Source organism: Suillus plorans (assembly GCF_016647745.1).
Source record: "Suillus plorans strain S12 chromosome Unknown HD556scaffold_89, whole genome shotgun sequence".
Lineage (NCBI taxonomy): Eukaryota > Fungi > Basidiomycota > Agaricomycetes > Boletales > Suillaceae > Suillus > Suillus plorans.
In genome coordinates, this window is record NW_024537473.1 from 164432 (window position 1) to 180198 (window position 15767).

At 47.1% G+C, this 15767-nt stretch overlaps 5 protein-coding genes across 5 annotated transcripts; 2 read left to right on the forward strand and 3 right to left on the reverse strand.

The window, feature by feature from the left end:
* Nucleotides 1-846: 846 nt before the first annotated feature.
* Nucleotides 847-1861, reverse strand: HD556DRAFT_1192853 (uncharacterized protein; the record flags this gene model as incomplete). Its single annotated transcript, XM_041296217.1, has 3 exons — nucleotides 847-984; nucleotides 1038-1258; nucleotides 1309-1861. Coding segments are annotated over 3 exons (912 nt in total), but the record flags the coding sequence as incomplete, so codon positions are not given.
* A 1987-nt stretch (nucleotides 1862-3848) lies between these two features.
* HD556DRAFT_1449508 (uncharacterized protein) lies at nucleotides 3849-6787 on the forward strand (the record flags this gene model as incomplete). The annotated part of the gene is made up of 11 exons (XM_041307606.1): nucleotides 3849-3882; nucleotides 3939-4051; nucleotides 4283-4459; nucleotides 4514-4759; nucleotides 4812-4829; nucleotides 4882-5040; nucleotides 5098-5331; nucleotides 5390-5774; nucleotides 6014-6390; nucleotides 6454-6496; nucleotides 6552-6787. The coding sequence occupies 11 exons, from the start codon at nucleotides 3849-3851 to the stop codon at nucleotides 6785-6787; spliced, it is 2022 nt and encodes a 673-aa protein (XP_041154121.1).
* Nucleotides 6788-9527: 2740 nt separating this feature from the next.
* HD556DRAFT_1247986 (uncharacterized protein) lies at nucleotides 9528-9812 on the reverse strand (the record flags this gene model as incomplete). The annotated part of the gene is made up of 3 exons (XM_041298740.1): nucleotides 9528-9590; nucleotides 9653-9732; nucleotides 9761-9812. 3 exons carry the CDS (start codon nucleotides 9810-9812, stop codon nucleotides 9528-9530), a joined length of 195 nt encoding a protein of 64 aa, XP_041154122.1.
* Nucleotides 9813-10051: 239 nt separating this feature from the next.
* Nucleotides 10052-13861, forward strand: HD556DRAFT_1449509 (coatomer beta C-terminal region-domain-containing protein; the record flags this gene model as incomplete). The annotated part of the gene is made up of 21 exons (XM_041307607.1): nucleotides 10052-10176; nucleotides 10233-10432; nucleotides 10456-10477; nucleotides 10528-10895; nucleotides 11025-11084; nucleotides 11136-11283; nucleotides 11339-11468; nucleotides 11516-11664; nucleotides 11724-12085; nucleotides 12139-12168; nucleotides 12226-12260; nucleotides 12310-12504; nucleotides 12551-12664; nucleotides 12713-12800; nucleotides 12854-12916; nucleotides 12974-13039; nucleotides 13082-13119; nucleotides 13171-13311; nucleotides 13362-13400; nucleotides 13458-13776; nucleotides 13833-13861. 21 exons carry the CDS (start codon nucleotides 10052-10054, stop codon nucleotides 13859-13861), a joined length of 2721 nt encoding a protein of 906 aa, XP_041154123.1.
* Nucleotides 13862-14235: 374 nt separating this feature from the next.
* On the reverse strand, nucleotides 14236-15269 carry HD556DRAFT_1449510 (uncharacterized protein; the record flags this gene model as incomplete). The annotated part of the gene is made up of 4 exons (XM_041307608.1): nucleotides 14236-14455; nucleotides 14512-14684; nucleotides 14726-14969; nucleotides 15016-15269. The coding sequence occupies 4 exons, from the start codon at nucleotides 15267-15269 to the stop codon at nucleotides 14236-14238; spliced, it is 891 nt and encodes a 296-aa protein (XP_041154124.1).
* Between the last annotated feature and the right edge of the window lie 498 nt (nucleotides 15270-15767).

The window sequence follows — 15767 nt, forward strand, 5'->3', positions numbered from 1 at the left end:
TTATTTTCTCATGATATAGAGCGCTGCCAACCTTTTTGCAAAATAGCTGTAACATCGTCTTTGTTCCCTCTGCTGTACTGCATCACGAAATAAAACTCGTTATCTTTGTGCTGCTTTGTTTAGGGTCGCCAGTGCATCCTCCCATGCTGCCACTCCAATGTAAGCAGGGTTATTCTCATCACTACTTATCTTCCTCACAGTTGCCTCCCCCCAAATCCTAAACGCCAAGATACTGCCGTACTTTCACATCATCTTCGCCTTGTTGAAGTTCCATCTCACGGTGTCTCCAAACAACATCCAGCCTGCGTGTATTCTGGCAGCGCCAGACATGCTGATGGGGCTCGCGCTGGTTACCGAGGAAAAATTCGATGTCACTTTAAGGCATCCCGTCCTACGCCGGCGGGAGGTCTGTTTAGGGACAAAATCATCGATTTGACCCTCACGTCGTGCTCATCTTGGCAGTATGGGAGCGGACATTAGGCGGGAAAAGGGAGCGAGTGGTACAATCACTGATGCTGGTGCTGGCTAACCTACAGAACGCAAGAGACTGCACAACTCGATCATCCCATCTCGTACGATTTCATGCCGTGCAAAGTAGGGTGTCATAAGGTTAGTGAAGTCGGTGTCGGACACAGAATTCCTCTGCTGGATGATGTCTAACGGTGAAAGCGAATGCACTCCGGGACGGACCCACAATAAGTACTGGGGGGCAAGAGGTTGGTTGGCATGGGTGGAAACAGAATGGTCGACATCCAAGACATTCCCGTAAGTCTTGATCTCAGCTAAGCGATTGATAAACGAAGGTGTAATGTTCTTGTGCGCAGTAAAACGCTCGATTTCTCCATCCCAGTCGCAACGCATGTTAAAGGGACCTGCGCAATTGCAGGTAATGAGGTAGGCTAACCAAAAATAAGATTCGAGATCGTGATAGAACTTGACTTTTGTGTTTAACATCGAGGCATTGGACTCGAAGGGAAGTGTCCCCTTTGCATCATATCAGTATTGGATATCGGATCGAAAATAAGGAAGTGACTTACGGTACGTGGCAAGGACACCTCCCCCCCAGGTTCCAAACAGTCTGTGGCAGACCCCCAATCGGATGCCACCCCGCTTCTCATAGGAGTCCACTCTTTTGCTGCCCCATCAGGACGCGGAGGGACAGCAGATTCGGCGGATATCGTTTCTACGAGGAATATCGTATTACCATCGCTAACATCGCGATGCAAAACCTTGCGACATTTATAAGTGTTACGATGACCTCAAATAAATGTCAGGTATAGAAGTATATGGGCAGACATTCAATCTCACCGACTACGGCGCCTATGATGCCGTGGAACATTTCACGTGCAGTTCTCAACCACAAGATGTTGACACCACAGGTGGTAAAAGACGTGCGGGATCGATATCTTTCCTCAAGTTTAACTTTTCCTTGGAATTCGCCGAGAACCGTGGCCAGGACCTGTGATGATATCATAGAAGCACATATGGAAGCAATTGACTGGGGAACTGGAAAATCGGAGAACAGGCCGAGGGAAGGATACATATGGTCTTTCATGATGGTTATTCCTGAAAGGAACTTAGTATCGTCCCAACAGCGACTGCCAACGTAACAATACATTCCATCCAGCCTCCGAGCGCACTCTATATCTGAACAATCACCAGGATCTTCCTCGCCGGTGAAAACCCACTCGCCATTGGGTGAGAGAACAAGAAGAGAGTCCCGTGCAGGATCTTGAAGTTTCCTGTGTATTACGTGGTCGCTCACCGTCTTGGATGGATCCCAACAGTCTTTTATTACAAGATGTTTTTTATCCTGTGCGCCCTCGACGGCAAAAACACGCGTGCCTTTTCCATGCAGACCTAATTTCTCGTCAAGAGAGTACAACATTCGGGATGCAAATAAGACATGCCTATTGATCGGTGAAGGTAGCCAACTAGCTGGAACTCCGAGTCATCGCACGCCGCTCCGTTCTCGTCTTCGTCCTGCCAATACCTCTGATCATCCCAAACCTGGATCGTGGCGGGAAGGACGCGGAATATATGGACATCGTATCCCAGCCACGAAAGGTCCGTTTCCGTAAAGTAGTTCATCACCTTCGAAAACAATTTGGGGTTTGAACTTATGTCGAATGCTTCGGAATAAAGGCTTCCGCCGCGCGTGAACACAGATAGGCGAAGGGCCGTTCCGCATAGACTGAGACAAGGGAACCATTGGCGATGAGGCTGGTGGTGGAAGACAAAAGTAGCCTTATCAGCGAGCTGAGCAATGGCACTCATCAAGAGCTTGGGACTGTCTTCCCACTTCACCTCGATGACGGAAATGACCTGGGCCCACTTGGTTTCCTCCGAATTACAGGAAACCAAGATTATATCGGGACTGCGAGTGTCTTCCAGCTGAGTCCTGTTGAACGCCTTCCATACACGCAATCCAATATCCTCAGGAATGGTGGCACCCCTCTTGGAATAGTTTTTGTGCCTGCGGCTTTGAATTGTGATCTAAGAATCAACATCAAGATTCTGATAAGTAGAAGCATCAGTATCGCATACATACCTCATTGAAGAAGTTGGTAAGAAGACTCTCAAAAGTCTGATCGAGTGGGATGCCGGCCTCCTGCAACCAATTTTTACGTTGTAATGGTAGGGGAGCTTTCGAAGCCGCTGTCCATTCATAGGATCCTTTGGTCGCCGCGAGTATGCCGTTCGGTCTGGTCCAGCGTTCAATCATCGTATTGCGTTGTGTAGGGGAAAGAAACTCGTCAGCGCTATTAATAAGACAATTGTCAGACCAGGGAAGGTCGCAGACCAAGAGAGAGCCGATCTCTGCCTTCATGGCAGTATCAATATTTCTGTGCTTGAAGTGGTGTTTCATATCCACTCCCCAGCTTGAATCTATCTGCAATTGACAAAAATTTAGTGTAGAAGTGAATTCGTCCGCGGTAGGACTGGAACTTACTCTCTGGCGAAAGTTATGGTGAAGGATGAGGGGCAGGAAGGAAGAGGAAGCCGAAGATGGGGGTGAGGAAAGGAGGGAACAAACACTTGGTTGTCCTTGTGCAATGTCATCACACCCGCTACTAGGTGTGGCTGTGACATCCTGCACTTGATGAGTAAGTCTTTTATTGATCCTAAGACCTTGGGAACTCACTGATGCCATTTCCGAGGCTTAACCAGAGACAAGGAGAAGGCGAAGGAGAGAGTGGGAACGTAAGCGATTTTGCCCACGCCAAATGTAGATTTGATCGATAACAGGAATAGAAAGGTCCTAATTGTATGGCCAAGTGACGCGCACGTTTTCAAGCAGTGCTTGCCATAGGGTCCAGTGATTGCCCGATGCAGCGGACATCATTCTTTGCTCCACGGAGTCGAAGCTCGATCATCAATGATCCATGATCCATGAATAGTGCCGGGGGAAGAATTGTTTGCGAGCAATTGTGCCGGCATAACCGGCAGAAGCGGAACAGAGCATATGGGAGCTCATCGGGTCAAACAAGCTCCCTGGTGTTGCGAATGACTCTGTACGTCGTAGGGAATGGAGAGAGGCGAGACGATGGGAAGAGGCGAGACCAGCGGATGAGGCGGCCGCAGGGAAGAAAGCTCAGTAAAGACGCTACATATATACATGTAGCTAGCCTGAGATTCCCCACAAAGCTTTCGAGATCATATTAGACTTTTTCAAGTTTTCATGTTGAATGTCGATTTAAGCTTCGCCTGAAAGACATCCCAATTGGTATACGGATAGATTATACTTTGGAGTGACGTTGCAAGTACTCCTGTTCAGGTCAACTCACTTGCAAAACAGTTATAACCGCCCTTGTAACTTTTATTCGAACCCGTGCGGAGGCGTCGAGATGCTCAATTTTGAAGATGTCGAAGAGCGAGATGGTTTGTTTCATTGATATCTTGCTTAAATCGATCGATTAGCTTGTGTTTGATTTCAGGCGTCCGTCTCTCGTGGAATGTATGGCCCTATTCTCGGATAGAGGCGACGCAGACTGTGGTTTCGATATCAGCGCTCTATACTCCATTGAAGCAGCGAGAGAATCTTCCCCCAGTATTATACGAACCCATGACGTGTAAACCGCCTTGTCGTGCTATTCTCAATCCATATTGGTATGTCTCTTCTCTTCCTTCCTGAAATTCTATTAATGATGCGCCATACAGTCAAATCAATATTGGCAGAGGCAAACTGTAGATTTGTCCGTTTTTCTTGACCCGCAATCCTTTCCCGCCACATTATAAAGATATCTCTAACACCAATCTACCCGCTGAACTACTTCCCAAGTACACGACGATTGAGTACACGCTATCTTGTCCCGCTCAGGCCCCACCTGTCTTCCTGTTTGTCGTCAATACCTGTCTAGATGCCGATAACCTCAAAGCACTTCGTGACGCTCTTGTCGTCAGTCTCAGCTTGATCCCACCATATGCATTAGTTGGTCTCATTATGTTCGGCACAATGGTATGTATATACACTTGTTCTTTCATCATTCAAGCTCATTGCTTCAACCATTAGACACAAGTTCATGGGTTGGGCTATGCAGAGTGCAGCAAGTCATACGTCTTCCGTGGCGGCAAGGAGTACACACAGAAACAGATTCAGGACATGCTCGGACTCAGTACGACAACTCGCACCGCACCCCACGCCGGCCAACCCATGCCCCAACAAGCTTTTGGCGCTGCGCGTTTCTTGCTTCCTGTCCAGCAATGCGAATTTCAACTCACTGGCATTCTGGAGGCACTCGCTCGTGACCCTTGGCCAGTTGCTAATGACAAGTGTGCTTGACGTTGCACTGGTGTGGCCGTCAGTGTAGCCGTTTGGACTCCTGGAGGTGAGTTTATCAATTGTGGTGAGGAGAGCGTATGGGTGACAACATAACTCAGACGACTTTCCCTAACACAGGCGCGCGTATAATGGTTTGCGCGGGTGGATCGGCAACGGAGGGTCCAGGCATGGTTGTCAGCAACGAACTCAAGGAGCCTATTCGCTCTCATCACGACATCGAACGGGACAGCGTCAAGCACTACAAATGTGCGGTAAAGGTTTGTCCTGAATCAGTGACACAATGTACCATGGCATCATAGTTTTCTTCATTTTAGTTCTATAAAGGTCTGGCGAAGAGGGTATCCAACAATGGCCACGCTGTCGATTTGTTTGCTGGTTGCTTGGATCAAGTGGGCTTACTAGAGATGAAATCATTGCCCAACTCAACAAACGGTGTCATTGTCCTATCTGATTCGTTTGCTACATTGATCTTCAAGCAAAGATTCCTGTGTATGTTCAATAAGGACGATCAGGACTTCTTGAAAATGGGTTTTAACGCGACGTTCGACGTACAGGCAAGTCATCTCGCATACTCTCTACATGACCTTTTGATTTCAATATATTTAGACAACCAAAGAACTGAAAGTTTCTGGCCTCATCGGACATGCAATCTCCGCCGGAAAGAAATCTGTGTGCGTTGGCGAGACAGAAATTGGTATTGGTCAGACGTCAGCCTGGCGAATCAACTCCATTACGCCTAGGACATCTGCTGCTATTTACTTTGAGGTCGTTACTCCTGCGGGCCAGGCATTGTCTCCCGGATCAAGGGGTCTCATTCAATTCATCACTCATTATTGGCAGTCAAGCTCGATTCTTGCTATCAAAGCTCAATCTGTCGAGAACGCATATGTCGACATCGATGTATGGCACTCCACAAACCGCGGGCGCTGGCCAGGCACTCTTCACCGACGATGTCAGTTTGCAGGTCTTCATGGAGCACCTGAAACGTCTGGTAAGGGTTTCCCCGTTACTGTTGTGTGCACTGGTCGCTGTTTATTTTTTGCGTTCGAGTTAGCCTTTCAGTTATAGTATTGTTGGTAGTCTATCGTAAAATGACCATTTTTCTGATTTTGTTTCAATCTTCAATTGTATTCAATGCGGAACTATATCTGAGGTCTGTTATCTTGTCCAGCCAAACTTTCAGACTGATCAGACTGCATCTTGCGTACAAAATGATCTACGTACTTTCAGCTGTGTATCCCTTGTTTAGTGCCGTGGGTTTGGAGTATAAAAATAGCGTGCTCAGACGCGTCAAGCACGTGCCACAGGACTCTAATCTCTTCTTTAACCTCGCGATGCCCGGACATACCCCGCATAGAACACCTCTTAAACGTGTCTCCCAAGGGTCTTTCTTCGCTCTCTCGCGATCAGGTAACAACCCTGATGCGCCTCATGGCCTTGGCTTCATCGAGCCTGTAATGGCAGAGCTAGTCGACGAAGTCGAGGTGCTGCAAACGAATGTAGAGGGCCTAAGGAACCTCAGCAACTTTTTGAAGACATTTAATGAAAGCTTCGCAAGCTTGCTATATGTCATGGACATGAACGCGCTTACGGTGGACTGGCCGCAGGTGAGCCTGCTAATTTCACGATGATCGAGTATGTCGACTAATCTCTTGTTGTTAATCTGCTAGGCTCCAACGGACGCATCGTTCCGGCTGGCTAAGCGACGAGCAGGTGCGTTGTGTAATAAATTTATTATGCGTTCGAGATGATGCGGCATATTCATTAGAGGAAAACACTCGTTTGGCTGAAGAAGATGCTCTGAAAGCAGCATCAGCCATTCCGCCGCCGCCAGACTCAGAGGCAGACAAGACGACGTTCACCGAAAACCAAGAGTTTGAAACGACGTACATGACAAATGCTACGACAAGGAATGCTTCTACCAGCATTATGAAGACCGCATCGACAGGTATTCCCAAGAGGAAGGTTAAACCAAAGCTCACTGCGAAGGAGAAAAAAGATTGATCAGTGAGCGCTGATACATGAGGCATTCTTTGCTTCATTTTTGATTATTTCTACAGCTTTCACTCAAGAAGATAGTAATGTCTCTTCCTCTTGAGTTTCGGGGTAGTGATCCGGCACGTATACTTGATGATGATACGAGACTGTTTATTAAAGGATGAGCGCTCCAGGGTCTCCGACGTAACATGGAATCTGTGATAGAATTCATGATGGACAGCGATGGGCGGGGTATCAGACGTGAGCAATCCTTCTTTGCTGCAGTATACATTGGCTCACAAGTCCTGACATGCAGTCATCGAACTCGTCAAACCTCCCGATCTCAATCAGGCATGTGTCAACAAATGTTTAATTGCTTTAGTGAACCGGAAGATTGTCCGAAAGGAAAACAGTACTGTAGGTCACAACCATTCGAACAACACGCATTCTCCTAATTTTCGAGCAGGGCACAGTGCTCTATCATTGGACCGGATTATCATGAGATCTGGTGCAGTGATGCATGAACATCCTTGGTTCTCGCGCCCTATCGGATTTCCATATTTTTTTTTTGCAGTCACTGTGTACGACTTGTTCGACTCCATCATTGTGAGGTGATGCAGGCAGCATTTCGGACACCAACGATGATACAGCTAAGAGACGCTCCTTATTGCGACTGCGGTAGTGCAACCACATCCGGAAAGCGTCAATACCTTGACCAGATCGGATCGTGAGGGTTACATTCATTAAACAAGGTTTGAACGAAATACTTAGACAAGTTGGTCCCGAGAACGCCTGCGCGTGTCAACATGTCGGCAACATGGACATGGTATGGATTATAGACTCTCCATCACTTATTCCCAAAGTATGCTTCACGGACGTATCTCTAGATGCGAACCCCTCGGGGTCTTGTCTCATCATCTCAGCCCTGATGTAATCCCTACGTTATCTTCATGAGAACAGCATTAAAGGAGTAATTTGGTGTTTATGTAACTCGTCAGATGGATACTGGCGTCACGGGCAATCAGCTGTTTGATCATCCGAGGGCCGAGCTTCTTTTCCGGATCTTTCAACATCTGAGTGAGCACGAGCTGTCGTTTGACTGTCTCTGGCAGCTGTCGGGTGGTCACACCACTTGCATAGAGACCCAAAGTTCTTCGTCTGCGAGCTACAGAGCTTTCACTGAAGTACGTCATTACTTGTAAAGGTACAGACGAGCACATAACACGCGTACCTCAGCTTAATCCCATGCTCGTCATACAAGAAGCTCCGTAACCTGATTGTCATCCTCCGGGGCTGCAGACGGTGAAAAAATATAAGGAGCGGACAGGGCGGACAAGTACGACAGTCCTTGTATTGATTCCTCCCAGTTGGGTTTCGATTATGTGGCTTTGTCGAAGTCGCTGTGGAAGGACCTGATGTGAGTCACGAGCAGGGACATTAAAGGAGTCAATGAGGAACTGCGCTGGAAAGAAAGCGACACCTTCTACATGTGCGATGACTATGCAACGAGTTAGCTAGGGCTCAACGTTTGACCCAAATTTGGGTTCAGGTGGGTGTTTGGCAACAGCCTCTGATCCAAACAACTACTAAGTAGGCAGCTGGTGCATGCGTTCTTGTGACATCCATCTAATAACAATTCAATGGACGAACTTCAGGATACTGGCACATGTAAACCATGAAGCCATGAACAAAACGAGTATTCATTGCATTACAGCTGGCGCCGTCGTTCAGCTTCTTAAGCTTGGTGAGGAACAGCAATGAAATTCGAGAATTGGCTAGTGTAGGTGAGTCCGGTATCCTTAGATTATGTTCAATTTTGAAGCTTCTGAAATACATACCTGATGGTAGCATATTTCCATTCTGTAGGTGTCCTAAGCCTATCTCTGTTTTTCTGTACAAACTTCCCATTACTGATGACCTCAATGGTCTCGTAGCCCATTGGCATATGAAGATGCCCATCTCCACAACTGCAAGTCTTTGATCAGTAAGAGCCAACACTTGATACATCGATGTAGTCCAACTCATTGTGACAATGAGCGCTCCTGTACCCACGTTCATTTTATACCACGATGCTATAGTATAACGTCTGCTGTCAAAGGTCTCACAAGTCTATGCTTTCATGACGGACGAGGAGGAGTCGGTGCTAGTGATGCAAGAAACAACAACTCTCCATCGCTCAAGCCGTGTCAAGGGAGAGACCACCACAGGCCCCATACGCAGCCATCCGAATGCGCTGTCGGCCGCTTCGATCAATCTTTCTACCTGGATTATGATGGTATTGACGTGATGGGGCGGGTGCTTGCCACACAATGGAAACCACAACTGAACTGCCATCACTGTGTTATGCATCCCGTGGTTATCGGCTACTATTCGTGCATTGGCTGCCTCAGAACATGGTATCGAGGTAATTAGCCAGTTCACAAGTGCCGAGTGTGCAAACTTAGCACACTTAAACTCCCTGAGTCATGCTGGCAAAAATCAGTCAGCAAATCAAAATAATAATAAAACGTGAACAGAACAATGCCCGTCGTCCGAGGATGAAGACCAACAGCCTCTCTCAGTGAAAATTGTAGATCACACATGATATTCACGGGGGAAATCCCTGCAATAAATATCGTGTTTTGCACCATGGATTCTCCAATTTTAAGGATATCTGGTTCTAAGTGTGCGTAAAGGGTCTGCAAGGAAGTGTCAAATGAGCTGTCAGCTCATCGAAAAAGGGTGTAATTGAACGCGCCTATTAACCTGAAGCAAGTCAAACTGGCTTCTAATGATGCGCCTCCTCTGCAATCTGAGCACCATATGGGTTTTTAGGATCCTTGGTGTACATCTCCGTTGTAACACCCATTCATGCGAGGTCGAAGTGGAAAAAGCACATGATGTACAACGAACACCCATCTCCTGCATCTTCGGGACAAGATAAAAGGTTACTGCGCTCGCTGCTAAGAAGGGCGCCATGGGTGTTAACACGACTGGTCATCGGAAAATCACTTGTGGCACGAGAAATGGAATGTACAGGAGTGGACCACTTGCGAAGACCGAGAAATGCCATGAGTGTGATCTAGTACAGAGTTATTTGAAGTAGAACATGAATTAGTTGAAACTCACTGGTTATAAGGCTGGAGTGAACTGGAAGAGCGGAGCGAATGATGTGCTGAATAGGACGAAACCGGGAACAGACATGAAACACCTATTAGGAAGGTGCTTCTCACGCCTTTATACAACGTCTATTATCAATACACGTCCAAAGTGACGCTCGAGCTCACTGTCAGTCGCGTTGTCTAGGTCATAATGGCAGCAGAGGCACCATGCTACACAGTCGTATTTGAGGATACCACAGAGAGTCCATCTACGCAGGAGCTTAGGGCATCTCTCGAGAAAGGCACTGATGAAGACAGACTGGACACATTGCGCAGGTTGTTGTGTCGACGATTAATGGGAACCCTCAGGTATGTTCCAATCTTTCCTGTAGACCGCATGAAGCTGATGCAACGGTGGCGGCCCAGCCCACGCTCTTGATGCCCATCATACAATATATTATGCCCTCCAAAAACAAGCAGCTCAACAAGCTACTTCACTTCTACTGGGAGGTGTTTCCCAAGTATGATGAGAACGGGAAGCCTAAGCAGGAGATGATTCTAGTCGTGTACATGTATCTATTATCCTCCTACCGTACATATACTCACCTTGCCCAGCAATGCCATCTGAAACGACTTGGTAAGACTGATTCCTGCACTCCGGATGTTCCGTTTTTCATATCCCTACAGCAACACCCCAACGAATATATCTGTGGCGCTACCTTACGTTTTCTCCAAAGATGCTGAACTCCTCGAACCCCTAATTTCTACCTGCCGCAGCTGTCTCAAGCACCGTCATTCCTATGTCTGCAAGAACGCCGTATTCGCCGTGTACACTATCTACCGCGAATATGAACACCTCATCCCAGATGCTCCCAAGCTCATGCAGACTTTCATTGCTGCAGAGTCTGACGCGACGTGCAAGCGTAACACATTCGTGTTCCTTGCGCATTGCGCAATGCCCAAAGCTGTGGAGTGGTTAATTAGCGTCTATGATCAGCTGACAAGTCTAGATGAACTCTTGCAAATGAGCATCATAGAAGTCATCAGGTTGGATTGTAAGAACGACACGATGCATTGAGTAAGTCCTTTTCATTTAGGCTATTTGTTTATCCTCATTTTTGTCAGTTTGCAGCCCCAATATATCACATGCATGTTTGAATTGTTGAATTCATCGTCACACGCAGTAAAGTACGAAGCTGCTACGACGCTCACTACACTCACGCAGAACCCCGCTGCTGTGAAAGGTATGTTTACGATCAGGTCCTGTACACATATATGCTCACTTTCATAATTAGCGGCTGCCTCGTGCTTTGTTAATTTGGTCATTAAAGAATCCGACAACAACGTTAAGCTAATCGTCCTGGATCGCCTGGATACCCTATGCTCCAAACATGGTCATATACTGGATGGACTGACGATGGATATCTTGCAGGTCTTGTCGAGGTACAAACATTGATCAATCACTAGCTGAAAATGATACTGAATCCTATTGTATCAGAGCCGACATGGAGGTTCGAAGGAAAGCCATGAGCATCGTACTCAGCATGACCTTGAATCGGAACGTCGAGGAAGTTGTTCTCTTCCTCAAGAAGCAGCTGCAGCAGACACAGGAGCTCGAGTTCGAAAAAGTCAGTCTTGCAGTCCTGCACGTTACCGTGAACTGATTTTGGGATAGGCCCCGGAGTACAGGCAACTTCTAATCCAATCGATCCATGTTTTAGCAGTCAAATTTTCTGAGATAGCTGCAAGCGTTGTTCATGCGCTCATGGAATTCCTCGGAGACTCAAATAACCCCTCTGCGCTGGACGTCGTGGCCTTCGTCCGGTTTGTTTTTCCTCCTATTCTCTACATCTTATTTCACTAACACTCCCGCAGTGAAGTAGTCGAGAAGTTCCCACACCTCCGGCTGTCTATATGCGACAAACTTTGACAGAGATCAGATCCGGTAAAACCTTCCGCAGCGTCCTCTGGATTCTGGGCGAGTATGTCGAAGGCCCATCAGACATTCAGGCCACATTCCAGGACATTCGCAAAGTGATTGGCGAGATCCATATTCTTGCAAGTGAGCAGCGCTTACTGGACGAGGCTGACGGAGAGGAGGACAAGAAGGAGGACAAGAAGGCCGAGGGAAGCGGGCGGCCAAAGGTACTTGCTGACGGGACATATGCGACGGAGACGGCGTACACCAGCACCAACTCAGCGAGATTAGAGGCTGTCAAGGCTGCGTCAAAGCCTCCATTGAGAGGTGCGTGGTGTGCCCATTTATTTCATTCGGAACTTTTAAGGATGTGATGTCAGCCCTCATATTGGGAGGCGACTTTTTCGCGGGTTCGGTACTCGCCTCGGCGCTGACAAAGCTTGTGCTGTGATTCAATGATCTTACAGATGACCGGCCAAAGGCCAACGCTCTCCGTGCTGAGGTACGTACTACTGTTAATGTTTCTATAGCATTCACTGACACCCACCCAGTCCATGTTGATCATGACGTCTATTATCCGCGTCGGCCAGTCGAAGTTTGTCACAGTACCAATCGACGAGGATTCCAACGAGCGCATTCTTGACTGCATACAAACTTTAAGCGAGCTCCAGGAAAAGTCCATCGTCCACGACATCTTCTTGAAGGACACGAAAGCTGCATACTCCAAGATGCTCGTCGCTCAGGAGGTGCGTGCCTAGTCTACTTCAAGTTGTGTTGCTGATAAGCGGACAGAGAAAGGCAGCGGAGAAGAAAGAGGCGGAAAATACGAAGGAGCATGTTGTGCAAGTCGATGACTTGCTTACTTTCAGGCAGTTTTCGAAAAAATCGGCGGATGATCCCATTGATGTAGGCCTTTGTCATCGACTGATTATACACCATTCATTTTTTTGCCAGTACGTGGAGGACTTAGGCAAGGCAACGGGAGCCGCTGAAGTCTGGGAAGACTTCATATCCAACCTCAGTCGCATATCCCAGCTCACAAGTATATCTTGTAGTGCTGCAGTCATTTCAAGTTTCAGTGTTCATCACTTCTAGGTTTTTCGGACCCTATGTATGCGGAAGCATACATCAAGATGCACGGATTTGATATTATGCTTGGTGCATATACTTGCCTTGATGAGCTATTTTTTGGCGATACTCATTAACGGTACTCAGATGTCCTTCTGGTCAACCAGACGTCTAATACGCTGCAGAATCTCTGTCTTGACGTCGCAATGCTTGGTGACCTCAAACTGGCCGAATGACTGGCTGTATATACCATAGCACCTCACGGTTTCCAGAGTATCAAGGCTACAATCAAGGTAACAACCAAAGATACTCTGTCACTCAACCATGTTAATTGTGCATCGTAGGTTTCGTCAACAGAGACTGGCGTCATATTTGGCAGTATCCTATGGGATGGGCCTGCCCTCGCTGAATGCTGTGTTATTTTGAATGACATCCACATCAACATTATGGACTATATCAAGCCTGCGTACTGTAGCGAGACGCAGGTATGTCTTTAATATCTATAGTGGCTGTCTAAATCCTCACTACCCTCAAGTTCCGAAGCATGTGGACAGAGTTTGAGTGGGAGAACAGGGTTAACGTGTCGACGAACTGACATATTCCTCTCGGGATTCTCTTATCTAGTCCCTAGCTAACACACCCGCATAGTGGCCCTCGCGACTACCTGAAGCACGTCATGAAGTCTACGAACATGTCTTGTCTGACGCCAGAAGGAGCCATGTCAGGCGATTGTGATTTCCTATCTGCCAACATGTATGCTCGAAGTTTGTTCGGTGCGGTTCTTTCCACAAGTTTTGTGTCAGCATCGGTCTTATTTCGTGATGACCCAGGCAAGGATGCTTTAGCCAATTTGAGCATTGAGAAGACAGAAGCTGGGATTGTAGGCCATGTTCGTATTCGGAGCAAAACGCAGGGCATCGCTTTATCGCTGGGCGACCGTATTACGATGTGTGAGTGTATGTGTTTGAAGGATATATCATGACGGTTGATGATTGTATATCTGTAGCCCAAAAGGATAGCAAGTCGTCGATATAAAGTGTATAGACATGGACCAGGTTACTGAACTGTACACATAGGCATCATGTACTAGAGAAGGAGACATGAATGTTTGATGCAACGCTAACACATGGTGATCGATCTTTACATCAGTAGGTACCCAAGCGGTCCCCTACATAGCCAAACCTCTCAGCAACCTGGACAACGTGAAATCACTTGAAGCACTTAGATACCCTTCTTTACCTCCATCTCGATTCTCCATCCACATGTACCTTGGCATTTATCTTGAAAGTCCTGGTCTCCGCTCACTGGAAAAGTGCGAACAGGATTGGAATCCAGAAGCGCATACACCACCCGACATTACCATCCCCATCCTTGATAGAACACCATGGAACCTCCCCAATACGAATTCCTCAAGACAAATCGGGTGTGGGCTTATCATTTACGTAGTGTATCGTAGCGCCATCATAAAATGTCTTCAACGAGATTTGGCTATGGGACTTGTAGGCACCATTCTTCGCCACTGTACTGCAGTTGAGATGAACGAGAGTGACGGCCGGAACAAGTAGTGGGTCAAAATCGTGCGTGGAAGTACATGCAATCAGGAGTTGCGCCGGGAAGATGAGGAACGCGCTACACATGTAGAAGTTACTGAGCACGGGTATAACTAGCATGTGGAATGAACTCACTGGTCAGGCTCATCCCATGTCGTGGCATGGCGCTTGTCGCAGCTGACTTTCATGGAAATATTTTCCAATGGTAAGGGATACTTTCTGGGTGCATCTCTAGGTTTCCAAGATTGTCGGAATCGCAATTGGATAATGCGAAAAGAAATGCTTGAAATATGGCTGTTTCCGCAGCGCTATCCAATGTAGAAGACAGTGAACGTTGCAGTCTACGGACAGATGATTTCCTTGAAGATGTCTTGGTTGGAGATGCTGTGGGGTTGTTGGCTGCATGCTGAGAAGGAACGGTCTTGCCAGAAACAGGACACACTGTCTCGGACGTGTCTAAAAGTCGACGAACAGATCGGAGAGCATAGAGTGTGTCATCAATCGATGAAGATGACGATTTCCTGTTGCGAGTAGACCGTGGCAGGACCTCTGAATTTTCGACGCCTAATGCAAAAAGGCTTGCTAGATCCGAACTTGTTGGAATGACAACAGTCAATTCGTGATGGCTGCTTCAACCACTTATAAGATGCGTTGGAAGGGTCCAGTATTTTGACGAGGAAGTCTAGGATGGATATACGACCATCCCGCAGTGTTTGGAGTGTGCTGTTGATCTGATCGTGAGTAGACATCCAGGTTCGTCTGGTACTCGGTGTAGGGATTGATGCTGGAGATCCCATGGTAATGTTGACAAATCCAGAGTCCACGGAGCGATTGAGATCGGTTTCTGCCAACATTGAGAGGTCTCCATCATGTTCAGGCCATCCTTGAGACATTCTGAAATCCTCCCAAGTCAAGGAGAGCTTGACAGTTACAACCACTAACAAAGTACAAAAGATTAATAGGCAGAATTCATAAATAGAGCACGTCTCGCAACGCTAGGCTGCCCTGCAGCAGTTGGAACAAAAGCTGATCACTGCCAGAGATGACGAGCGACGTTACATAGAACACATGTATGATCGAATAACTTAGCAGACTTATCTAAGCAGTGTCTGAGTCCTAAATGGGGTTTTCCGTCATGTGACGACTCCAAAGAGCGCGCACTATCCAAATTCAAACCCAGATTTACCAGTCCGTCTATCAATGGCTTGCCTCATAGACGGACTGGTCACGAGTCTAAGTGGAAATATGTTTGCCAATGCTTGAATTTTTGTACTTCGTCCAAAACACAGCCAAAATTTAAAGTTATGTCTCCATTTTTATGTCAATTTAAATTTTAAATATTTCCTTGACATTTGGTACAACATAAAAACATCACCTAAATATTGATAACC